At 47.4% G+C, this 27,157-nt stretch overlaps 1 protein-coding gene across 5 annotated transcripts in view; it reads right to left on the reverse strand.

Annotated features, from left to right (window-relative positions):
* The window catches only part of LOC119953875 (cell surface glycoprotein MUC18-like), a 251,544-nt gene that overhangs the window by 48,368 nt on the left and 176,019 nt on the right, over positions 1 to 27,157 (reverse strand). For all 5 annotated transcript variants that reach the window (XM_038778486.1, XM_038778485.1, XM_038778484.1 and 2 more), the window contains exons 8-10: positions 18,583 to 18,736; positions 9,028 to 9,152; positions 8,737 to 8,872 (exon numbers count right to left, since the gene is read on the reverse strand). In XM_038778486.1, coding sequence (XP_038634414.1) covers positions 8,737 to 8,872; positions 9,028 to 9,152; positions 18,583 to 18,736 — 415 coding nt within the window. The remainder of the gene's footprint in view (positions 1 to 8,736; positions 8,873 to 9,027; positions 9,153 to 18,582; positions 18,737 to 27,157) is intronic.

Consider the following 27,157-nt stretch of genomic DNA (forward strand, 5'->3'; position numbering starts at 1 on the left):
ACCCCAGAATACTGAAGGAGGCTAGAGCGGAAATTGCTGAGGCCTTGACAGAAATCTTTGGATCCTTACTGTCTTCAGTGGTGTCCCGGAGGACTGGAGAATAGCCAATATTGTTCCTTTGTTTAAGAAGGGTAGCAAGGATAATCCACGGAACTACAGGCCGGTGAGCCTTACGCAGCGGTAGGGAAATTACTGGAGAGAATTCTTCGAGACAGGATCTACTCCCATTTGGAAGCAAATGGACGTATTAGCGAGAGGCAGCATGGTTTTGTGAAGGGGAGGTCATGTCTCACTAACTTGATAGAGTTTTTCAAAGAGGTCACAAAGATGATTTATGTAGGTAGGGTAGTGGATATTGTCTATCTGGACTTTAGTCAGGCCTTTGACAAGGTCCCTCATGGCAGACTGGTACAAAAGGTGAAGTCACACGGGATCAGGGGTGAGCTGGCAAGGTGGATACAGAACTGGCTAGGTCATAGAAGGCAGAGTAGCAGCAATGGAAGGGTGCTTTTCTAATTGGAGGGCTGTGACTAGTGGTGTTCCACAGGGATCAGTCTGGGACCTTTGCTGTTCATAGTATATATAAATGATTTGGAGGAAAATGTAACTGGTCTGATTAGTAAGTTTGCATACGACACAAAGGTTGGTGGAATTGCGGATAGCGATGAGGACTGTCAGAGGATACAGCAGGATTTAGATCGTTTGGAGACTTAGGCAGAGAGATGTCAGATGGAGTTTAATCTGGACAAATGTGAGGTCATGTTTTTTGGAAGGTCTAATGCAGGTAGGGAATATACAGTGAATGGTAGAATCCTCAAGAGTATTGACAGTCAGAGAGATCTGGTTGTACAGGTCCACAGGTCACTGGAAGGGGCAACACAGGTGGAGAAGGTAGTCAAGAAGGCATATGGCATGCTTGCCTTCGTTGGCCGTGGCATTGAGTATAAAAACTGGCAAGTCATGTTGCAGCTGTATAGAACCTTAGTTAGGCCACACTTGGAGTATAGTGTTCAATTCAGAGGGTGTGGAAGAGATTTACCAGGATGTTGCCTGGTCTGGAGGGCATTAGTTATGAGGAGAGGTTGAATAATCCCGGTTTGTTCTCACTGGAATGACGGAGGTTGAGGGGCGCCCTGATAGAGGTCAAAAAATTATGACAGAGTGTGGCATAGACAGAGTGGATAGTTAGAGGCTTTTTCCCAGGGTAGAGGGGTCAATTAGTCAAGGGCATAGGTTTAAGGTGCGAGGGGCAAGGTTTAGAGGAGATGTACGAGGCAAGTTTTTTTACACAGAGGGTAGTGAGTGCCTGGAACTCGCTGCTGGAGGAGGTGGTGGAAGCAGGGACGATAGTGACATTTAAGGGGCATCTTGACAAATACATGAATAGGATGGGAATAGAGGGATACGGGCCTCGGAAGTGTAGCTGATTTTAGTTTAGACGGGCAGCATGGTCGGCAAAGGCTTGGCGGGCTGAAGGGCCTGTTCCTGTGCTGTACTTTTCTTTGTTCTTTGTTTGTTCTTGGAACATCTTGAGACAAGATGGCGGCAGAGCATGGCGACTTTCTGCGAGCTCTGTCAACCAGACCCCTTTCTTTTCTCTCTTATCATCATTCTGACCGACTAAAACTCTTCTCCACTTCATATATAATCACTATTAACACTCTTTTATGTTTTCTTACGGGTTTGAGGATCTTCTGAACCTCGCATGACCCAGCATGACTCCATCCGTATCCTACACGTGCCGCCGGACCTCCGCTCCCGACCAGAAGACCGAGACCTACCCGGTCAGCAACCGCCCGAGGACCGAGAACTACCCGTACAGCAATCTCCCGAGGACTGAGACCTACCCGGCCAGTGACGGCCTGAAGACCGAGACCTACCCGGCCAACGATGACCCAAGGATCGGGGCCTATCTGCCCAGCGATCGCCCGTTCTGCAACGGCCCAAGAACTTTGTGCTACCCGCCCAGCGACAGCCCGCCCTGCAACAACGCAAGGATCGGGGCCTTCCTGCCCAGCGATCACCCGCCTCACAACAGCCCAAGGACCGAGGCCCACCCACCCAGCGACAGCTCGCCCTGCAACGGCCCAAGGACCGGGGCCTACCTGCCCAACAACGACCCAAGCATCGGGGCTTTCCCACCCAGCGATCACCCGCCTCACAACAGCCCAAGGACCGAAGCCCACCCACCCAGCGACAGCCTGCCCTGCAACGGCCGAAGGACCCACCAAAAAATCCATGACTTACCTGCTCTAAGTGAATTGCTGCACTCTTTCCCCGGTGTAAGCCTGACTAGGCCCACCCCGGAGTCCGAGCATGTGACTGCTTCCTCTAGGCTTCGATCACATGACCTGACCCTACCACAGCCTGTCCATCACCCTGAAGTACCACCACCATTAAGGTCAATCTCTGCGTGACTAGACAACAGGGGCGCAGGGCCTCGCCAGCAAAGCGGGAATGCCAGAGCGAACCCTGAAGCAACAGGTACCGGCCTGACCACAACCTCTCCGCCCCACGATTCCAGACCAACACACGTACAACCCCCTCCAGTGAACCAGCCACCGCCAACATCATTCATGACTCCACCGAATCTAACCACCAACCTTACAGATATCCAGCCCTCCCATCTACGGGCAGCCGCCGGCCCAGGATGTGGAGAAAACGCACTGGTCTGAAGATGAGACTTAAATTATGGCTTCAAGACCCTTTTCTCCAACATACTCCCGGCGTACGTTCAAGCGATTGAGAACAAGCTGGATGACCACAAGACTTACCTCCCAGAGAGAAGTGAGGAACTGCTGTGTGCTCTGCTTCACCGAGACATGACTCACTCCGGCCACACCAGACTGCGCCATCCAACTCGAAGGCTTCTCGATCCACCGAATGGACCACACGATGTCCTCAAGAACGTTGAAGGGCGGGAGTATCTGCCTCCTCATCAATACCTCCTGGTGTTCGGATGTGGTGTCCCTAGCGTGCCACTGCTCCTCAGACCTGGATTACCTGACCGTGCAGTATCGCCCTTGCTAACTCCCACATCAATTCAAAGCAGTCTGTATCCCACCCCAGGCGGAGTGAAGAAAGCACTTGACGAACTACACTCCACCATCAACAACCAAGAAACAAATCACCCTGAAGCCCTGACAATCGTGGCTGGAGACTTCAACCAGGCCAACCTCAGGAAGGTTCTAACCAAATACCATCAACATACCTTCTGCCCCACCAGAGGTGCAAACACCCTGGACCACTGCTACACAAACATCAAAGGTGCCTACCGCTCCATTCCCCGACCACACTTTGGAAAATCCGACCACAAGTCGGTATTCCTACTTCCGGCTTACAAACAGCAACTCAAACGTGCTGAGCCAGTCAAGAAAAACCTGCAGTGCTGGTCCGAGGCATCAGAGGACACCTCTCTGTCTGTGGACTGGTCCATATTCAAGGCTGCGGCAGCTAACCTGGACGAGTATGTAACCACCATCAGAGACTTCATCAGTAAGTGTGTTGAGGACTGTGTATCAAAGAAGACAATACGGGTGTTCCCCAATCGGAAACCCTGGCTCAACCAAAAGGTCTACTCCCTGCTAAAGTCCCAGATAGAGGTGTTCAAGTCTGACGACCCTGACTATATAAGAAATCCAGGTACGACGTTTGGAAAGCCATCAGGGACGCCAAATGACACAAACCCAATGGCAGCGGACATGAGATTACAGGCTACAAAGCAAGGCCAGGCAGAATATCTGGGGCTGGAGCATCCCTCCCAATGAACTGAACAGGTTCTATGCCCGCTTTGAACAGTCTGCCAATACATCAGTGCAACCCACCCCAACAGCCTTGGACACACCCATACCCACTATTCCAGCCTTGGAGGTAAGAGCTGCCTTCTTGAAAGTAAACCCGCGCAAAGCAACGGGCCCCGACGGAGTCCCTGGGCGAGCACACAGCCTGCGCTGACCAGCTGGCGAGTGTATTCGCAGATATCTTCAACACCTCACTCCTCCGCCTCGAGGTCCCTCCTGCTTCAAGAAGACCACCATAGCAGCACGGTAACACAAGTGGCTAGCACTGTGGCTTCACAGCGCCAGGGTTCAACACCTCGACAACAAGGACACCTATGGAAGACTGCTGTTCATAGACTACAGCTCCGCCTACAACACCATTATCCCAACAAGACTCTGAAATCTTGGACTTGACCCCTCCCTGTGCAGCTGGATCCTTGCCTTCCTCACCAACAGACCGCAATCTGTCAGGATCGGCAACAGCACCTCCTCCACAATAGTCCTCAACACCGGGGCCCCACAAGGACGTGTGCTCAGTCCTCTACTGTACTCCCTATACACACACGACTGTGTGGCGAGATTAAACTCCAACTCAATCTATAAGTTTGCAGATGATACGACTGTGGTGGGCGTATCTCAAACAACACGAATCAGGCTACAGGAGGGAGAGAAATCACTTGGTTGCATGGTGTACTGAAAACAAACTCTCTCTAAATGCTGGAAAGACCAAGGAACTGATCATTGACTTCAGGAAGCGTAGCACGACCCCGCCTTCCCCTGTCTACATCAATGGCTCCGAAGTGGAGATGGTCGATAGTTTTAAGTTCCGGGGGTCACCATCACCAACAGTCTGTCCTGGTCCACTCACATTGATGCAACAGTCAAGAAAGCCCAACAACATCTCTACTTCCTGCTGAAGCTAAAGAAATTCGGCATCGACTCTCACAAACTTCTACAGATGTGCGATAGAGAGCATCCTATCCGGCTGCATCACAGCCTGGTATGGCAACTGCTTGGCCAAGATCACAAGAAACTGCAGAGTGTGGTGAACTCAGCCCAACGTATCACACAAGCTTGCCACCCTCCCATTGATTCTGTCTACACCTGCTGCTGCCTCAGAAAGGCAGACAGCATTGTCAGAGACCTTTCTCACCCAGGTTTTCCCTCACCAGACCCTTCCATCAGGCAGAAGGTACAGAAGTCTGAAGACCCGCACATCCAGACATAGGAACAGCTTCTTCCCCACAGCTACCAGACTCCTCAGCAACTCCTCCTTGGACTGATCTGTTCCCTGTAAGAACACTATTCACGACGTCCTATGCTGCTCTTGTTTGGCCTTGTTCCAAACTGTAACCAATCACTATTTGTTGATGCACCACTGTCAGTGTACTCTGTCGATATAAGCGGGCAGCATAATCAAAGACCCCTCCCACCTGGCTTACTCACTGTTCCAACTTCTTCCCTCAGGCAGGAGATACAAAAGTCTGAGAACACACACGAACAGATCAGCGCCGGCTCTAGGGTTGCTGGCGCCCCGGGCAAGCTGAACTTCGGCGCCCTTGGGGGGGGCGGGGCCGGGGCCGGGGGGGGGGGCGGGGCTGGGGCCGAGGGGGGGGGGGCGAGCGGGGGGGCGGGGCGGGGGCGGGGCCGAGGGGGCGGGGCCGGGGCCGAGGGGGGGGGGGCGCGGGGGGGGGGGGGGAGTGAGGGGGGCGAGGCCGAGGAGGGGCGGGGGGGCGAGGCCGAGGAGGGGCGGGGGGGCGAGGCCGAGGAGGGGCGGGGGTGGCGGACCCGAGGGGGGTCATCCAAATAATCTGCTATTGTGGGGGGAGAAAACAGCAAACTACCCTTCTTTGAACCATCTAGTTCTAACCCTGTTTCACAGGTATGGAAATTCCAGGATTCCAGATGATGGTCCCACTCCCAGACCAGAGAATACATAGACAGGAGTTGACACTGAATGTTTCACTGTCTTTCACGTATAAATTATAACAACCAACTCTTGGACTAAGATCTCACAGGTTGTTCCCCTGGCAATGAAGGAAATTACTGAGAGTAAATAACTGCAAATGGAAATAGTCAACTCCCACCATTCACGGGAATTCCACTCCCACTAGATCTCAAGGTTAAATTGCAAATGGTGAACACAGTTTATAATGGGACGGAATTGAAAAGGCTCAAGGCAAAGTAAGCACAGGGTGGAGAAGCACGCAGTCAAGGGTAAGAGCAAATACCTTCAGATGGGAGGGGGGTGGGAAGAGAGATGTGAAAGAGAGAATAAACAGGACTTCTTTCCTCAGTGAACTGGGTCGTGCACAAATCCAAGAGACAACCAATGTGGTTTGAATTAGCACAAAACCATTGCAGTTAATTGTTCCCTGTTGCATTCTCCATGTCGTCACATTCTCACAATCCTGTTGTTCTACGGTCTATCATTCCTGTTTACGAACCACCATGTGATTCCTCCGCACTCCATCATTCACTGATCTGATCATCGTAGCAGTGAAAAGGAGACAAATATTGACAGGATAAATTAGGTTACTTTCTTTTACTTCATGCCTGCAACTGCCTGACTCCAGGAAATATCCACAGTACACATCAAAATGTTATTATTACTGCATGCTTTCGGCACATTTAATGTGGGTTACACATTATCTGACCTCACTGGCTCCATCCTCCCCGGGTTACACACTGTCTGATCTCACTGGCTCCATCCTCCCCGGGTTACACACTGTCTGATCTCACCGGCTCCAACCCCGCGGACCCGAAGGGGGGGCGGACCCGAGGGCGGGGCGGGGGGGGCGGACCCGAGGGCGGGGCGGGGGGCAGACCCGAGGGCGGGGCGGGGGGGCTGAGGGGGGGGGGGTGGACCGAGCCGGGGGGCCGCCCTGGGGGCGGGCGGCCACCGCGCATGCGCTGGTTGGCACCGGCCCAACTGCGCATGCGCGGGACCCGAGTCTCTGGCGCCCCCGAGCACATAGCGCCCCGGGCGACAGCCCGAGTTGCCGGTGCCTTGAGCCGGCCCTGGAACAGATTCAGATTCAAAAACAGCTTCTTCCCCGCTGTTACCGGACTCCTAAATGACACTCTTATGGACTGACCTGATTAATACTACACACCTGTATGCTTCACCCGATGCCAGTGCTTACATTGTGTACCTTGTGTTGCCCTATTATGTATTTTATTTTATTTCCTGTTCTTTTCATGTACTAAATGATCTGTTGAGCTGCTTGCAGAAAAATACTTTTCATTGTGCCTTGGTACATGTGACAATAAACAAAATCCAAAATCCATTTCAATAATAATGATGATAATTATTATTATAACCTCCATTTGCCATTTCTATGCCCAACCTTCCAACCTATCCATATCCTGTTGTACCTCTGACAATCCTTAGCTTTATCAGCAATTCCGCCAATCTTCGTGTCATCTGCAATCTTACTAATCAGACCGCCCACATTTTACTCCAGGTGATTTATATATACCACAAACAACAGAGGTCCCAGTACTGATCCCTGTGGAACGCCACTACCAAAAGATCTCCATTCAGGGCAGCAGTGGGTAGCACTGTTGCTTCACAGGCCAGGGTCTCATGTTCGATTCCCGGCTTGGGTCACTGTCTGTGTGGAGTCTGCACATTCTCCCTGTGTCTCTGAGTTTCCTCCGGGTGCTCTGGTTTCCTCCCACAAGTCCCGAAAGACGTGCTTGTTAGGTGAATTGGACATTCTTAATTCCCTCTCTGTGTACCCGAACAGGCGCCCGAGTATGGTGACTAGGGGTTTTTCACAGTAACTACATTGCAGTGTTAATGTAAACCTACTTGTGACAGTAAAAGATTATTATTATTAGAAAAACATCCTTCCACAGCTTTGACAAAGAGTCATCGGTCTCAAAACGTTAGCTCTTTTCTCTCCCCACAGATGCTGCCAGACCTGCTGAGATTTTCCAGCATTTTCCCTTTCCTTCCACAGCTACTCTCTATCTTCTATAACCAAGCCAGTTCTGTATCCATCTAGCCTGCCCACCCCGAATCCCACTGATTTCAGTTTTTGTATCAGTCTGCATGTGGGATATTGTCAAACGCTTTACTAAAGTCCATATAAACCACATCCACAGCCCTTCTCTCATCAATTTATTTTGTCAAAAAACTCAACCACGTTGGTGAGACATGACCTTCCCCATACAAAACCATGTTGCCTGTCACTAAGTCGTCCATTTTCCTCCAAATGTGCAAATATCCTGTCCCTCAGTATCTTTTTCAAAAGCTTCCCCATCACTGATGTCAGGCTCACCAGCCTACAATTTTCCCTGCATGCTTTCTCAAATAAGGGAACGACATTGGCTATTCTCCAGTCCTTTGGAACCTCGCCTGTAGTCAAAGAGGGGGTGAAGATATCTGTTAAGTTCCCAGCTATTTCTCCCCTTGCCTCCTGCAGTAACCTGGGATAGATCCCATCCGGCCCCGGGAACTTGACTACCTTAATGCAATTTAGGATACTCAACATGTCCTCCTTTGATATATTGACATTCTCCAGAGGGTTCACACACCTATTCCTGACCTCAACATCCGTCATGTCCTTCTCCCTGGTGAATACCGATACAAAGTACTCATTAGGGATTCAATGGGCCGAATGACATCTTTCTGTGCCATAATGACTCTGAGCAGTTTGTGGTATCTCAGAGTGTTACAATGAGCAGTGTGGATGTATCAGTGTTACAGTGAGAGCTGTGGGGTTTATCAAGAGTGTTGCACTGAGCAATGTGGGGCATCAAAGTGCTACTGTGAGGTCTGTGGGGTGCATCAGCGTCTTACAGTGAGAGGTGTGGGGAATACCATTATTACAGTGAGGTTGTGATTTTTATCATGTATGTTACAGTCAAGTGATGGACCAGAGCAAAGTATAATACATTAATAGCAAACAGGATGTACAGAGTGATTTTACTGATTGGCTGCTCATACCTTTGACTATAATGCTGATGGTTTTTTGTTGATACAGGCTTGGAATGTTCTGGGCTGTAACTTCACAGGTGTAGGTTCCAGAATCATCAAATGTGACCACAGGTAGTTGAAGCTCATTTTCAGGACTGATTGTCTTCTAAAGGAGCAATCACGAGATGGTTAATATACAGCAAGTGTGGGAAAGTCCTCAAAGGCATGTAGGATGTGTTGGAATATTCCACTAAATATTATGCAAAGAGGAAATTAACCGCAAAGGTTCTTTCAAGAATCATTCTATGGTTTTACACCTACCTTGTGTTTTTTCCAAATCACAGTTGTCTGTTGTGACCCCTCCGCATTACAATGTATAGTTTTATTTTTGTCACCCGCCTTAAAAATATACGGTCCTTGTGGTTTCAATGCAATAGGATCCAGATCTGTTAGAAAGCAGAAGAAAGGAAGAGAAACTCAATTACTTGTCAGCTCTGTGACTCTTAATCCTAATATTAAACAGGAACCTGACCCTTCAGCATACAAACCATCATCGGCATGCCTGATGGCTCACCGAGTGATTACAGCTTCCAGTGTGGTACTGAGCAATATAGGATGGAAAAGGTCCAGGTACAATCCACGATCTGCATTGAGTTAAATAGTTTCAGCCATTAAGGATACCATGAGCTGGGAAGGCAAAAAACAGCCAGGGTACCTAATCCTGATCTGTGGGTGCTGTCTCCCTCTCTCTCTCTCCGGAAAGCCTGTGGGTGCTGTATTCCAGAGACTACAGAGGCCTGAAGACAAAACAATGAACTGAAAGCAAAGTTTGATGTAAGGCGCCTCTCCAGCAAAGTTGTGAGTACTGCATTTTTAAACTACAGATAACCTGAATGAACAAATCTACAAAGACCTTTACAGAGTGTAAATGAAAGATTTTAAACTGTGAGTTTACTGTGAAAAAAGTGTGCTAAAGAACCATCATCTGAAACAAAGACTCTTTATCCCTCCGCTTATTTTTACCCCTTTCCACCTCTGTGTTTGTCTGTCTTTGTGTGTGTGTGTGTCCGCGCAGAGGGTGGGGGAAGATAAAGTGGGGAAGTAGGAAGAAGTTAATAGTTAACCAGTTGTATTTGCTGCATGTTTCATTATAGTCCTTGTAATAAATAGACAGTAATTGTGTTTACATTTACAAACCTGGTGACTGTGGTTACTGGGCAGCCAAGGGCCAAAGACGTTGGATATATTTATAAGAATTATTGATTAATTCAGTTGTGTTGTGACCTCCGGGTATGTGGGGCTGGAATTGACCACACAAGGTGTTGTAACAAGGTATTTGCCACATCTCCTACTTTACAACATTCACACTTCAAAATTACTTAATTAGCTGTAAAGCATTTTGGTCTTTTGATGGTCATGAAAGCCATTATATGTATGATCAGGAGGGATTTCCCGCCTCTGTTTTCAGCAGGCGAGAACGGCAGAGATTCGAGGTGGAGTCCCAAATGACTTTTACACCAGTCAAATTTCCTTGCTCAATTGTCTCCACCCCAGCGAGGTCCCCATCTTGCAATGATGGAAACCCCACTTGAATTAATTTTAATATAATTAGCGGGCCTCCCTGCTGAAAACTCCCCCCACGTACGAAAGTTGCCTGACACGGGTGTCTGACAGTAGGGAGAGGGACATACCCGGGCAATTCCCTGGCCCTGCCAAGTGGCATGGCCGATGCAGTGCTGGGGGTTTGGGGGATCTTCTGTTCGGGAGGGTTGAGGTGGGAGGGTTTGTGTCCATGGTGGGTGGGGGTGGAGGGGGGTGGGGGGTTATTTTTAAAATGTTTATTCTTTTTATGTCGGGGAGCCCTTTAGAAACGTCGCCCAATCTGTCAGGAACCAAGGTTGCTGGCAGGGTGACTATGCAAGCATAACATCATGGCAGCAGCCTCCAGAATTTCTCTTTCAGATTGTTAAAAAATTTGTCAGGAAAACCAGCAGTGCAGTTGGTGGCCTGCGCACCACCTTTACACCTGAAATGAAATGAAAATCGCTTATTGTCACGAGTACATAAGAACATAAGAACTAGGAGCAGGAGTAGGCCATCTGGCCCCTCGAGCCTGCTCCGCCATTCAATGAGATCATGGCTGATCTTTTGTGGACTCAGCTCCACTTTCCGGCCCGAACACCATAACCCTTAATCCCTTTATTCTTCAAAAAACTATCTATCTTTACCTTAAAAACATGTAATGAAGGAGCCTCAACTGCTTCACTGGGCAAGGAATTCCATAGATTCACAACCCTTTGGGTGAAGAAGTTCCTCCTAAACTCAGTCCTAAATCTACTTCCCCTTATTTTGAGGCTATGTCCCCTAGTTCTGCTGTCACCCGCCAGTGGAAACAACCTGCCCGCATCTATCCTATCTATTCCCTTCATAATTTTAAATGTTTCTATAAGATCCCCCCTCATCCTTCTAAATTCCAACGAGTACAGTCCCAGTCTACTCAACCTCTCCTCATAATCCAGCCCCTTCAGCTCTGGGATTAACCTAGTGAATCTCCTCTGCACACCCTCCAGCGCCAGTACGTCCTTTCCCAAGTACGGAGACCAAAACTGAACACAATACTCCAGGTGTGGCCGCACTAACACCTTATACAATTGCAACATAACCTCCCTAGTCTTAAACTCCATCCCTCTAGCAATGAAGGACAAAATTCCATTTGCCTTCTTAATCACCTGTTGCACTTGTAAACCAACCTTCTGTGACTCATGCACTAGCACACCCAAGTCTCTCTGAACAGCGGCATGCTTTAATATTTTATTGTTTAAATAATAATCCCGTTTGCTGTTATTCCTACCAAAATGGATAACCTCACATGTCAACATTGTATTCCATCTGCCAGACCCGAGCCCATTCACTTAACCTATCCAAATCCCTCTGCAGACTTCCAGTATCCTCTGCACTTTTCGCTTTACCACTCATCTTAGTGTCATCTGCAAACTTGGACACATTGCCCTTGGTCCCCAACTCCAAATCATCTATGTAAATTGTGAACAATTGTGGGCCCAACACGGATCCCTGAGGGACACCACTAGCTACTGATTGCCAACCAGAGAAACACCCATTTATCCCAACTCTTTGCTTTCTATTAATTAACCAATCCTCTATCCATGCTACTTCTTTACCCTTAATGCCATGCATCTTTATCTTATGCAGCAACCTTTTGTGTGGCACCTTGTCAAAGGCTTTCTGGAAATCCAGATATACCACATCCATCGGCTCCCCGTTATCTACTGCACTGGTAATGTCCTCAAAAAATTCCACTAAATTAGTTAGGCATGACCTGCCTTTTACGAACCCATGCTGCGTCTGCCCAATGGGACAATTTCTATCCAGATGCCTCGCAATTTCTTCCTTGATGATAGATTCCAGCATCTTCCCTATTACCGAAGGTAAGCTCACTGGCCTATAATTTCCTGCTTTCTGCCTACCTCCTTTTTTAAACAGTGGCGTCACGTTTGCTAATTTCCAATCCACCGGGACCACCCCAGAGTCTAGTGAATTTCGGTAAATTATCACTAGTGCATCTGCAATTTCCCTAGCCATCTCTTTTAGCACTCTGGGATGCATTCCATCAGGGCCAGGAGACTTGTCTACCTTTAGCCCCATTAGCTTGTCCATCACTCCCTCCTTAGTGATAACAATCCTCTCAAGGTCCTCACCTGTCATAGCCTCATTTCTATCAGTCGCTGGCATGTTATTTGTGTCTTCCATGTGAAGACCGACCCAAAAAACCTGTTCAGTTCCTCAGCCATTTCCTCATTTCCCATTATTAAAACTCCCTTCTCATCCTCTAAAGGACCAATGTTTACCTTAGCCACTCTTTTTTGTCTTATATATTTGTAAAAACTTTTACTGTCTGTTTTTATATTCTGAGCAATTCTGAGTAGGCTTCAATGAAGTTACTGTGAAAAGCCCCTAGTCGCCACATTCCGGCGCCTGTCCGGGGAGGCTGGTACGGGAATCGAAACGTGCTGCTGGCCTGCTTGGTCTGCTTTAAAAGCCAGCGATTTAGCCCAGTGAGCTAAACCAGCCCCTAGTTGACCAGTTGACATTCTGGAAAAAAAAATCAGGCCAATATCTTTCTTTTGTCAGCTATTTGATGGATATTCATCTTCAGCTAACACAGAACAAGTGAACATACCATGACAAGCTAGATTTCAGCTGCAGCAGACTTTCCCATTAGTAACTACTTAATTCAGGTTCTCATGGGTGGGGTCTTAGTAAAAAACTGGCTGACTGCCTTTCGATGGACTGGATAACGGGCTTGTTTCAGGTCAGAACCTTGCTTCCTTCAACAACTTCTCCTTTTAGCCAGTTTATTGGCCTGGATATTGCACACATGATGAAGGAAGCTCTTAAGTTGCAGATTTGGAGTTCTGAAGCATAAAGGAATAATTTGTTTAATAGATCAAATATTTAAGCTGCTTTCCTGTTAATGGAGAAAGACCAAAGAGCCCTTTGGCCCTTCTCAGCTTAGCCCCAAAGTACTATCCCAAAGTTAGAATTTACCTTATTTACCAATTGGGACAGATGCCCTTTGTGTCTTCTAACCACATCTTTGAGATCATTTGTTGAGCTGTGCAAAGCCATAACACTACGCCTGGGGAACGCACTGCCATATACCACTAGTTGCCCCAATGTTCAAGATGGTGAGCATGGTGTATTGGACTCACCACATCACAAAATTATCTGCATGAACATGCACCCTAGCTTTTCAGAAATGACCAAAATGCACACTGAGGCTGTACCTTCTAACACTATACTGCAATCACTGATGAGTACACAACAGAATGGGTGTCAGTGAACAAACGTGCCTCATTTCTTTTCCAGTGTCTTTCCCATCTATCCTTGATTTACCTATTAGAGGCCATTAATTCTAATTTAGTCACGGGATCTTATATTTCAAAAAATCTATGAAAAAATGTAAATGATTTTCCGCTGAGTGTTCGCCATTATTGTACAAACTCCTCATTTCTATTGCATTTTCCTCATAGAAATAAAATTCAGCCTGTTCTTTTAGTATGTCGTGGAGATCATTAGAGTATACACAAAACACGCTGTGACGAGTCTTAAAAGTCAGCAAGGTAGTCTTTGGTCCCACTTGCGTCCCCATTCTTTTTAAAAAATATTTTTTATTCTTTTTCACATTTTTCCCCAAATTTACACCCAACATTAAACAATAATCAGTAATGAATGTAATGTCAATCCCCATATCAATAACAACAATCCCATCCTCCCACCAACCCCCAAACATTAGCACGAATGTTAACATAAACAAATGACAAAATCAGGAATCACCCATAGTCACCATTAACACATACAGTCCCTCTCACTCCAGCCCTCCCTGCTCCCCCACCAACGTTCGATGTGATCTAATTCTCGAAAGTGCATAATGAATAACGGCCATGAATTGTAGAACCCCTCTGTGGTGATATGCATCACTGTAAATACACAAGGGGTTAATATAAATACACTAAGACTAAGTAAACACTAGAGGGAGCACCAGAGATGCCATGACATGCAGACATACAGCTAATGAACACATAGAATAGGACACGACCAATGGGCAGTCAAGACACCCAGAGGTGACACGACTACAAGGGGGTATTTACACAACCCATATAAAAGGATAGGGCACACATGCTCTTTCTCTTTCCACAGGCGACACTCAGAGAGAAGGACAGAGGCAGATCAGAAGCATCACACCCACCACGTGGCTTAGAGCAGACTGGTTAGTTAGACTGAGATACTATCGCAAGATTAGCAGGAGAGTTGAACTCAAGTAGGAGAATTGTTAACTGTTCAATGAATGTGTTAAACCTATCTCCAAGTCTGAACCTTCCTTTGTAGAGCATACATCAAGGAAGCAGCTTACGTTGCATGAAGAAGCATAACACAACATGGTACCAGTGAGTGCCTGTTGAATCTATATAGTTCAACTCAAAATATCCAGGACTACCAGCAACAGCACCCAGGTCAGATGTTCGAGATTCCGGTTCCTCAGCAGCTCAGGTACCATGGCAATCTCAGTGCCAACTGGTGTGCATTCAAGCAGAGATTTGAGATTTACTTGGCAGCATCCGACCTAGATGGCGTAGCCCATGCTGAGAAGATAAAGCTTCTACTCATCATTGCGGGTGAAAGTGCAACAGAAATCTTCAACTCCTTCAGGTACTCCAAAGGGCAAGACAAGAGAGACTTCCAGACAGTCCTGGACAAGTTTGAAAACTACTGCGAGGTAAACACAACAGAAGAAATTGGTAAAACTGGCGCCTATACTCACCACGATGTAAAGGTAGGCTTGCAGCACAAGAAAACGGCAGTTTTGATTGGCAGCCATCTTGAGAAAGGAGTCGCACATGTGCAGTTCCCCAGAAGACGCGAACCGGCAAAACAGTGTTTTGCGCATGCGCGAGAAACCGCACATGCTCAGTTGCGTAAAGAGCACAAAGTAAAGGAAAAGCGATCTGCGCATGCACAATCCATTCCTATGCTCTACGTCACAAGTGTCATGACATCAGAGGCCCCAGACCACGCCCACTTGAAGGGGAAATGCCCAAAAATAGTGAAAAAAATGTTTAAAGCCAGAAAACATCATTCTTTCACCTGGAACGACAGCACAATGCCTGAACTTTGACCAGTAGCTGAAAGTAACCTCCGCAGAACCCTGCAACAAGCAGTTAGCACCGCCCAAAGAGATAATTTGGTCCTTGAAGACTACGACTCAAACGCTGATTTCTTCCTTGGACATAGCGAGCACAATGACAACTCCGACACAAAAGTGATGATATGGTCCTTGAAGACTACGACTCGGAAGATGATTTCATCATTGACGTGGCGACTTCAGTACCAAATCCGAACCGCAACGAGATGTGTTGCACATTGAAGAAACCGACACAGACATGGATGAGTTCTTCAGATTTGAGGATCCTCAGCCCAGCATAGACGACATCCCGACCCATGAGTGCAGGATTCTGCTGTGGCCTGAAGCCAAGAGACAGAGAGCGATACAAGCCCACAGAGAGTGGCCTGATGCCACACCAGTGGTCCACGCACCACGAAGAGTCCCTGACTCCGCACAGAGAGCGATGACAGACTCCACAGCGAGACCACTGCATGACTCCACACAGGGAACGATGCCAGACTCCACATAGAGACCGGTACAACCCTCCACAGTGAGTTCGTTAACAGACTCCACGATGGAAGCAATGCAAGACTCCGGAGCGCAGTCCTTGCATGAACACCACCATGAAGGTCTAGCAACCTTATCTGAGCAACCAGCAGCAGACGATGCAAGTCTGCCATGCTCAAGTGCACATCAAGACGACTATGACAGTCTACCATGCTCATGTGAACAACAAAAGACTATGACAGTCTACACAGATTATTTGAGCCACCAGAAGAAGACTCAGACAGTCTACCCAGCTCATCTAACCAACAAGAAGACACTGAAGGTCTACCCACTATATGTTTGACGAGTGACAAAGGCTTCACAATTCCCATACAAGATGTGCGACATCTCAGCGAGACTGTCAGACCTCAGCTAGTATACACAGAGGCACTCGACACTCAAAGTGAGGTTCCTACTGACGCCAGTGACACCATGTTAATTCAAACCTCATCCACTCGAGCCTCTCCACAAGAAAATGCATTCCTGAATGTTTTGACTCCGGACGGGGAACATCAAGACACCTCAGATGATTCAAGTGACACCTCAGATGAAAATGAAAAAAATGAATGAAAATCGCTTATTGTCACGAGTAGGCTTCAATGAAGTTACTGTGAAAAGCCCCTAGTCGCCACATTCCGGCGCCTGTCCGGGGAGGCTGGTACAGGAATCGAACCATGCTGCTTGGTCTGCTTTAAAAGCCAGCGATTTAGCCAAGTGAGCTAAACCAGCCCCAGATGATCCAAGTGAACCTGAAATGACTCCGGACGGGGAGTGTCAAGAAACCAAAGCTGATTGAGATGAACCAGAAAAGGGCTCCAGACGGGGAGCATCGACAAGCCAAAGATGTTTCTAGTGAACCGGATATGATTCCAGACAGGGAGTGCCGAGGAATCAGAGACGGCACGCTCAATGAAACATCAGATGCCACAAAGGACACTGACACAAGTAACTTTGTGAAGGACTCGAATTCTCCACTCAGTGTGGTCATTGAGCGCAACAAACACAACAAAACCTACAAAAACAAAAACAAAGACAACAACAAGAAGTGTACCAGAGGCAACAAACTCAACAACAAGCACATTAATAACAACAATGACTACGACGATAGAACAACAACTGGTACGACATGGTACAACTCTGCCCATGAAGGACAATGTTACTGCTCAGCTCAGAACAATGACAAGTGTGCAGACATACCATGGCATGATAACACATCTTACAAATTCATGTTTGCTACACTATAAACAAGCAGACCAGCTTTCAAGGCAGCTGACATACGGCATCAATACCGCAACACAGACACCAGTCCAGGTCAGACAGGGAAGATGACATCAAGAATCGCTACCACAAGCATCGAAAAAAAAAAAGTCCAAATCAGACAACAAAGTGATTTGACTATTTGAACACCTCCTGATGACTTCTTGGTTCATTCAGCACAGGGACACTGATGGCGTTCACAAGGGAATGACATCATCAACATCGAGACTTCCATAATAGCACAAGAAAGCAACTTGACCGTGTCAATTCATGAACTTTGGATTCATATATATTATTTGGTATTGTATAATCATCACTGTCATCGTGGTTTGTACATGTCATCACTTCTCGACCTATTTTGTTCAATTTTCTTTCACCAAATACAGAAAGTTTGTAACACGAAGAAAAGGGGGATGTGGTGATAGGCACCACTGTAAATACACAAGGGGTTAATGTAAATACACTAAGACTAAGTAAACACTAGCGGGAGCACCAGAGACATCATGACATGCAGACATACAGCTAATGAACACATAGAATAGGGCACGACCAATGGGCAGTCAAGACACCCAGAGCTGACACTACCACAAGGGGGCATTACACAACCCATATACAAGGATAGGGCACACATGCTCTGTCTTTTTCCACAGGCGACACTTAGAGAGAAGGACAGGGGCAGATCAGAAGCGCCACACCCACCACGTGGCTTAGAGCAGATTGGTTAGTTAGACTGAGTTACTGTCGCAAGATTAGCAGGAGCGTCAAACTCAAGTAGGAGAATTGTTAACTGTTCAATAAATGTGCTAAACCTATTGCCAAGTCTGAACCTTCATTGTCAGAGCATACATCAAGGAAGCAGCTTATGCTACATGAAAAAGCATAACACAACACCCTCCATCCTTCCCCTCAGTTCAAATTTGACGTTTTCAAGCGCCACAAATTCCAGCAGGTCCCCCCGCCACGCCAGGGCACAGCGTGGAGAGATTGATCTCCACCCTAACAGGATCCGCGTTTTGGTGATCAAAATCTGCCTCCGTGCCCGTTTCCAACCCCAGCTGGTGCGACACCCCGAATATGGCCTACAAGGGGCCTGGGTCCAGTTTCACGTGCACCATTTTAGAGATTACCCTAAAAACCTCCTTCCAGTAATCCTCCAGCTTTGGACAGGACCAAAACATATGAATGTGGTTTGCGCCGCCCCTCCCCCCACCCACACGAAACGTTCACACACATCTTCTACGTCCTCAAAGAGCCGGCTGAGTCCCTGTTCTTGAAGATGCATCGGTAATGTGTGCATATAAAAATGGAAGTTGTCTTTACGGCATTGGATCCCAGTCAAGAGATTTTGGGAAAGGATGAAAGGGAAAAGGGAAGAGCAAACAAATACATACAATTGATTATTATTGTCCTGTTTGTGTCAAAATCCTTGTCAGGCACGTCAAAGTCCAGCACTCTACAGCCATAAACACCACTGTCCATTCGTTGCAATTGTTTAAATTCGAAGGTGTTGTCAGCGGAGTCAAAATTCTCCTCGGTCTTTCCATCCTGTTCATCAGAAGGGAAGCACAGTTATTATTAAAAAGATATTTCCATCTGTCTAACCTCAGAGTGCTCAGAAAGGCTTGTGTGGAGTATTTTTGCTCAACAAGCACTGATACTATCAGAAATGTCAATTATACACCTGGTCATGTGCTGGTCATAGCCTATTCACTAATGTGCCATTCAAAGAAGCCATAGACATTCACGACATATTACTATATTATGGCAATCGAAGCACACCATCATTTTCTAAATCTGTATTTATAGAATTTATGAACTGAGCAATTCACATAGTAGATAATGGTGTTACCATAGGATCCCTTAGTCCTAGCTCTCACAAAAACGTGTTTCATTGGAATGCCCCGAACCTCCTATGTCTTACATAATATGTTGGTGATACGCTTGCTATGTTTGAATCTGCAACTGCATGTAAGATTTTCCTTACACACCTTAATCCATGCCTTTTGTGTTCAAATTTCTTGAAATAGAGCAGTCTAACAAGCTCCCATTCCTTGATGTGCTAGTGGAGATGTGCTAGTTGCCAGTGGCTGCGGCCAATTTAACACAACCAAAGCCACGTGTATTAATACAAAATCTAATTTCACTGTGTTGTGACTCTGGGTCTAGTGTGGCTGGAATTGACTGCGCACTAGCACAGGGTGTAATAACATAATGAAAGAGAAAATGCTGGAAAATCTCAGCAGGTCTGGCAGCATCTGTAGGGAGAGAAAAGAGCTAAGGTTTTTAGTCTAATGACTCTTTGCCAAAGCTAACAGTCAGAGAATGTGGGGAATATTTATACTGTGGAGTGAGAATGAAAGATGAGTCATAGCCACAGAAACCCAGGGAAAAGTGTGCTAATGGCAGTCCCCAGAGAGAACAAACGGTGTGAGAGGCCAAACAGCAGAGAAACTAATGTCAGAGGCTAAACTGTGACAGATGGAGATGTGGGGAGGGGAAGGGGGAAGCAAAGAGAAGAAATGGTAAGAAAAGGTGGATAAGGTGCAGAGGGTAAATATATATAAAGAAACACAAGAAAGAAAGAAATGGTAAGAGACAGTTGAAATGACATGGGATGAAAACAAATGGGTCTAGGTGGGGTAGAGCAAGTCATCTAAAGTTGTTGAATTCAATGTTGAGACCGGAAGGCTGTAGAGTGCCTAACCGGAAGATGAGATGTTGTTCCTCCAGTTTGCGTTGAGCTTCAATGGAACATTGCAGCAGGCCAAGGACAGACATGTGGGCATGGGAGCAGGGTCTTGTGTTAAAATTGCAAGCAACGGGAGGGTCAGGGTCCCGAATGCGCACAGAGCAAAGGTGCTCAGCAAAGTGATCATCCAGTCTGGGATTGGTCTCTCCAATATAGAGGAGACCACATTGGGAGCAGCGAATGCAATAGACCAGATTGGAAGAGGTGCAAGTGAAACGCTGCTTAATCTGGAATGAGTGTTTTGGGCCTGGGATGTTAAGTGTGGCAGAGATAAAGGGGCAGGTGTTACACCTTCTGCGATTGCATGGGAAGGTGCCATGGGTGATGGGAGAGGTACTGGGTATGGTGGAGGAGTGGACTAGATTGTCTCGGAGGGAATGGTCTCTGCGGAATGGTGACAGAGGGAGTAAAGGAAAGATGTGTTTGGTGGTGGCATCACGCTGAAGTTGGCAAAAATGGCGGAGGACTACGCATTGCATATGGAGGCTGGTGGAATGAAATGTGAGGATGAGGGGGAACTCTATCCTTGTTCTAGGAGGGAGGGGAGGGGGTGAGGGTAGTGGTGCGGGAAATAGACAGCACACTGTTGAAGGCCCTGTTAATAACTGTAGGTGGGAAATCACGGTCGAGGAAGAAGGAACACATTTTCAAAGCACTATTTTGGAAAGTGGCATCATTGGAACAAATGCAACAGAGGCGAAGGAGTTGAGAGAAAGGGATGGAGTCCTTACAGGGTGTAGGGTACGAACAGCTTTCGTCCAGATAGCTGTGAACAACAAGAACAAAGAACAAAGAAAATTACAGCACAGGAACAGGCCCTTCGGCCCTCCCAGCCTGCGCCGATCCAGATCCTTTATATAAACCTGTTGCCTATTTTCCAAGGTCTACTTCTCTCTGTTCCCCACCCGTGGGAGTCAGTGGGCTTGTAGTGGATATCAGTGGATAGTCTATTGCCGGAAATGGAGACAGAAAGATCAAGGAAGGGAAGGGAAGTGTCTGAGATGGACCAGGTGAAAGTGATGGAGGGGTGGAAACTGGAAGCGAAGTTGCTGAATTTTTCCAGGTCTGGACGAGAGCATAAAGCGGCACCAAAATAGTCATCAATGTATCGGTAAAGGAGTTATGGGAGGGGGCTCAGATAGGCCTGGAACAAGGAATGTTTCACATACCCCATAAAAAGACAAGAGTAGCTAGGACCCCTGCGGGTACCCATTGCTACAACTTTGATTTGGAGAAAATGGGATGAGTTAAAGGAGAAGTTGCTGAGAGACAGAACGAGTTCAGCCAGGTGGAGGAGAGTGGTGGTGGATGGGAATTGTCCGGACCCCTTTTCGAGAAAGAAGCGAAGAGCTCTCAGGCCATCCTGGTGTGTGATGGAGGTGTAGAGAGATTGCACATCTATGGTGAATAGAATGTGGTTAGGGTCCGCGAACTGGAAGCTGGCAATATTTTTCTTTTTTTAAAATAAATTTAGAGTACCCAATTATTTTTTTCCAATTAAGGGGCAATTTAGCATGGCCAATCCACCTACCCTGCACATCTTTTGGGTTGTGGGGGTGAAACCCACGCAAACACGGGGAGAATGTGCAAACACCACACGGACAGTGACCCAGGGCCGGGATTCGAACCCAGGTCCTCAGCGCCGTAGGCAGCAATGCTAATCACTGTGCCACCGTGCTGCCCTGGAAGCTGGCAATATGACGCAGTGCATCAGAGGAATCCCAGATGTAGTTGGGGAGGGAATGGACCAGAGGAGTGAGGATGGAGTCAAGATAGGAGGAAATAAGTTTGGTGGGGCAGGAGCATGCTGACACAATGGGCCTGCCGGGACAGTCCTTTTTGTGGATCTTGGGAAGTAGGTAAAAGTGGGCTGTCCGGGGTTGGAAGCCTATGAGGTTGGAAGCTGTCAGGGGAAGGCATCCGGAGGAAATAAGGTCGCTAATGGTGTTGGAGATAATGACTTGATGTTCAGTGGTCTGGTCATGGTCCAGGGGGAGGTAAGAGGAAGTATCAGAGAGTTGACGCTCAGCCTCTGCGAGGTAGAAGTCAGTGCGGCAGATGACAACATTTGTTGGCAGGTTTGATGACAAAGTCAGGGTTAGACCTGACGGAGTGAAGAGCAGAAAGTTCGGAAGGAGAGAGGTTGGAATGGGTGAGGGAGGGCAGAAAAATTAAGACGGCCAATGTCCCGTCGACAGTTCTCAATGACAAGATCAAAGGCAGGTAATTGTTCCGGCAGCCCGGGGAGGGGGGGGGGGGGGGGGGGGGGGTGTTGGAGGCACATGAAAGGACCAGTGGAACAGGGGGAGGATTCTTGCCCAAAAAGTGGGCACGGAGACAAAGGCGACGGAAGAAGAGTTCAACATTATGTCGAGCCCAGTATTCACTGAGGGGGGGACGTAGGGGTACAAAGCTGAGAACATAACAATGTAACATAATAACATAATTTGTAATATAATTTGGGAGCTCGGTCCTGGGATCTTTGGAACGGTAAAGAGTGACGATTTGAGGTGCAGTATATATTAAAGAGGCACTAGGTTTGTAATAGCATAGCAGGATGGTTCTGGCAGCTGCTAAAGCTTTCTTCAAGAGGGGGACCAATCTTTGGTTTATTTACAAGGACTTCAAAAAGACAAGTTAATTGAACTGGCAAGTGAATTAAAAGTAGAGCTGCTGGTTAAAGCTAGGAAAGCAGAGATATATTGGGCAGAATTCTCTGTTTGGGAGATTATGGGTGGGATTCTCCTCTACTGACTACTCTACCGATTCTCCTCTACCGGCCGTACCGACGCCGAGGAGTGGCGTGAACCACTCAGGTGTTGGGCCGCCCGGAAGGTGTGGAATCCTCCGCACCTTCACGGGCTAGGTCGGTACCAGCGGGGTTGGCGCCGCGCCAGCCGGCACGGAAGGGCTTGGCACCACGCCAACTGATGCCGAAGAGCCTCCACCTGCCAGCGCGAGTTGGTGCATGCACGGGAGCGCCAGCATATGCTGGCGTCATCCCAGCACATGCGCAAGGGGGGTTCTTCTCCGCGCCGACGATGGCGGAGATTAACAGTAGCCGGCATGGAGGGAAAGAGTGACCCCACGACACAGGCCTGCCCGCGGATTGGTGGGCCCCAATCGCGGGCCAGGCCACCGTAGGGGACCCCCCGGGTCAGATCCTGCCGCGCTCCCCCGAGGGCTCTGCAGGCCGCCCATGGAGCCAGGTCCCGCCGGTACGGACCTGGTTTGATTTACGCCAGCGGGACCAGCCGAAAACTGGCTGCCGCTCGGCCCAGCGCGGGCCGGAGAATCACTGGGGGGGGGCACTGCCAACACACTCCGACCGGCACAACGCGATTCCTGCGCCCGGCAAAAAACTGCCGCCGGAGAATTCGGCAGCCAGTGTCGGAGTGGCGAGGCGGGATTCACGCCACCCCCCCCCCCCCCTCCCCGCCCACTGATTTTCCGACCCGGCAGGGGGTCGGAGAATCCTGCCCTATGTTCTCCTGCAGGAAGGGTCCTGGTTTCTGCTGCTATGAACCTAACCACAAATTTCAAAATATCTAACTATGATTGACAGTCCCTGGCCACAGAAAAAGCAGTTAAGTGCTTTCTGCTGAGAAAAATAGGAAGTGAAAGCACTTAACTTCGAAATGTTTATAAGCATTGTAGTTAGGTTAAAATCATGGTACTTGAGGTTCATTCAAGTGTGAAGGGAAATGAAAATAAACAATCCAGACACTTGGCTGTCTTAAAGTTATTTCCCTGTCAATTACAACCTTAAAGCTATTTCTCTTTTAAAGTGAATAGGTCTTGCAAATCAAAGGTTCTGAGAGGATTTAAATAGCTGTGATATGCTTTTATTTCTATGAAGTTGCAGCTGCTACTTTCTACACATCTGTCTGAAACAGCAGGTGTAAGGGACAGGTATGTTAAAAAGCAGTGATTTTTAACTGTTTCTGCCTAAATTGTCCATACTCTCAAAATGATTTTGAATTTATTCATTTATGGAATGTGAGCATTGTTGACCAGGCAAACATTTAATGCCCACCCCTAATTGCCCTTGAGAAAGTGGAGGTAAGTCATCTTCTTTCCTTTTTTTATTTTTCCAATTAAGGGGCAATTTAGCGTGGCCAATCCACCTACCCACAATAATCTTTGGGTTGTGGGGGTGAGACCCACGCAGACATGGGAAGAATGTGCAAACTCCACAGGGACAGTGACCCGAGGCCGGGATCGAACCCAGGTGCTCAGCACCATGAGGCAGCAGTGCTAACCACCGCGTCACCATGCCGCCCTCATGGTGAGCCACCTTCTTCAACTGCTGCAGACCATGTGGTGAAAGGTACACCAACTGTGCTGTTAGGGTGGGAGTGCATTCCTTTTAGACTTTGTAGTGATTCGATAGAACTAAGTGGCTTGCTGAGCCATTTCAAGGAACAGTTAAAAGTCAACCGAATACAGACCAGATCAGGTAAGGGTGGCAGATTTCCTCCTTAAAGGATTTAGTGGACCAGATGGGTATTTTTACCACAATCAACAATAGTTTCATGGTCACTATTACAGTGAACCTTCACTGTACCAATTCCAATGAAAGTATATCCTTAGTTAAATATGGAGACCACACCTGCGCACAATATTCCAAGTATTATTGGTATTCTGGTGGCGAGTAGAATTCGGGGATTGACCTAAACTGATAAATACAGAGTAGGCTGAAGGAGGGGTTGTTGATTGGAGGTGCATGCCAGCACAGTGATTAGCACTGTTGCTTAACAGCACCAGGGTCCCAGGTTCGATTGCCGGCTTGGGTCACTGTCTGTGTGGAATCTGCACGTTCTCCCTGTGTCTGCGTGGGTTTCCTCCGGGTGCTCCGGTTTCCTCCCACAGTCCTGAAATATGTGCTGTTAGGTAATTTGAACATTCTGAATTCTCCCTCAGTGTACCCGAACAGGCGCCGGAATGTGGGGACTAGGGGCTTTTCACAGTAACTTCATTTCAGTGTTAATGTAAGCCTACTTGTGACAATAAAGATTATTAAAATTTTAAAAATTAAAATGTGTCTCTCCATAAATAAAAGCTTGCCAGTGACTAAGACTGCTTTCCACTGCTACACCCTGCACTGCCTAGCTACCAGAGTTCTGACAAGGAGCATTGGTCAGCAGAGGTGTAATCTATTGAACATCTCATCATTTTTTTATGACCTGAATTTGACACTGCAAAACTCAATGGCTGAAACAATGGGCTGTTATGTTGCTCTTCTCCGTTTAGTCAGTGGCATCTGCTTCTCAAAACAAAGAACTCGAATGTACTTTCAGTGTGCGCAAGTTGGCTGATGAGAACAGATGCCAAATCAAATTGGCAAGGGACCCTTGATGGAGAGTTCATTGAATGCATTAGAGATTGTTTCTTGGAGCAATGTGTTGTGGAACCAACCAGGGAGCAGGCTATTCTGGATTTCATAAGACCATAAGACAAAGAATTAGACCATTCTGCCATTCAATCATGGCTGATATTTTGCACATCCCCATTCTCCAGCCTTCTCCCCATAATCCCTTATCCGATTATTAATCAAGAACCTATCTATCTCGGTCTTAAAGGCACTCAATAATTTGGCCTCCACAGACTTCTACAGCAAAGAGTTCTACAGATTCACCACCCTCTGGCTGAAGAAATTCCTCCTCATCTCTGTTTTAAAGGATCATCCCTTCAGTCTGAGATCTGGTTCTAGTTTTTTCTATAAGTGGAAATATCCTCTCCACGTCCACTCTTAGCCAGTTTCCTGTAAGTTTCAATAAGATCTTCCCTCATCCTTCTAAACTCCAACGTGTACAAATCCAGAGTCCTCAACCGTTCCTCATACGACAAATTCTTAATTCCAGGGATCATTCTTGTGAACCTCCTCTGGGCCCTTTCTAACGCCAGCACATCCTTCCTTAAATACGGGGCCCAAAATTGCTCACAATACTCCAAATGGGGTCTGACCAGAGCCTTATACAGCCTCAGAAGTACATCCCTGCTCTTGTATTCTAGCCCTCTCAACATGAATGCTAACATTGCATTTGCCTTCCTAACTGCCGACTGAACCTGCACGTTAATCTGGGGTAGATCCTTTCAGGCCCTGGGGACTTATCCACATTAATGCTTTTTAAGACGCCCAACACCTCATCCTTTTTGATATCGACATGACCCAGAATGTTTATACACATTTCCCTAAACTCATCATCCACCAAATCCTTTTCTTTCGTGAATACTGATGCAAAGCACTCATTTAGTACCTTGCCCATTTATTCTGGCTCCACACATAGATTCCCTCCTTTATCCTTGAGTGGGCCTCAGAAGGGAACAAGGCAAAGTGGGAGGAAGAGTTGGGAGAGCGTATGGAGGGTGGGTTCTGGTGTGAGGTGCTATGGAGGGTGAATGCCTCCACTTTGTGTGCGAGGTTGGGGCTGATACAGCTGCAGGTGGTGTATAGAGCACACCTTACAAGGGCGATAATGAACCGGCTCTTTAAGGGGGTAGAAGATGTGTGTGAATGTTGCGGGGAGGCCCCCGCAAATCACGTTCATATGTTTTGGTCCTGTCCAAAGCTGGAGGATTACTGGAAGGAGGTTTGTAGGGTAATCTCTAAAGTGGTGCACATGAAACTGGAGGCCATATTCGGGGTTTCGGACTTGGAAACGGATTTGAAGGCAGATGTTGTAGCCTTCACCTCGTTGATCGCCCGAAGGCTGATCCTGTTAGGGTGGAGATTAACCTCTCCACCCTGTGCCCTGGCATGGCAGGGGGACCTGCTGGAATTCTTGACTCTTGAGAAGGTAAAATTTGAACTGAGGGGAAGGATGGAGGGATTCTACAATTCATGGGCGTTATTCATTATGCACTTTCGACAATTGGATTACGTCGAACATTAGGGGTGGGAGGCTGGGAGGATTGGGAGGAGGGGGACTGTATGTGTTAATGGTGACTCTGGGTGATTCCGGATTCCTTTTTGTCATTTGTTTATGTTAACATGCGGGCTAATGTGTGGGGGTTTGGTGAGAGGATGGGATCGTTATTGATATGGGGATTGACATTACATTCGTTACTGATTACTGTTTATTGTTGGGTGTAAATTTGGGAGACAATGTGAAAAAGAATAATAAAAATATATTTTTTTAAACACCCAGTAAAGCAACTCCCCCACCCCTTTTACCCTTATCCCACCTGAAGCCTCTCAATCCTGGAACATTTAA

Source organism: Scyliorhinus canicula, chromosome 19 (assembly GCF_902713615.1).
Source record: "Scyliorhinus canicula chromosome 19, sScyCan1.1, whole genome shotgun sequence".
Lineage (NCBI taxonomy): Eukaryota > Metazoa > Chordata > Chondrichthyes > Carcharhiniformes > Scyliorhinidae > Scyliorhinus > Scyliorhinus canicula.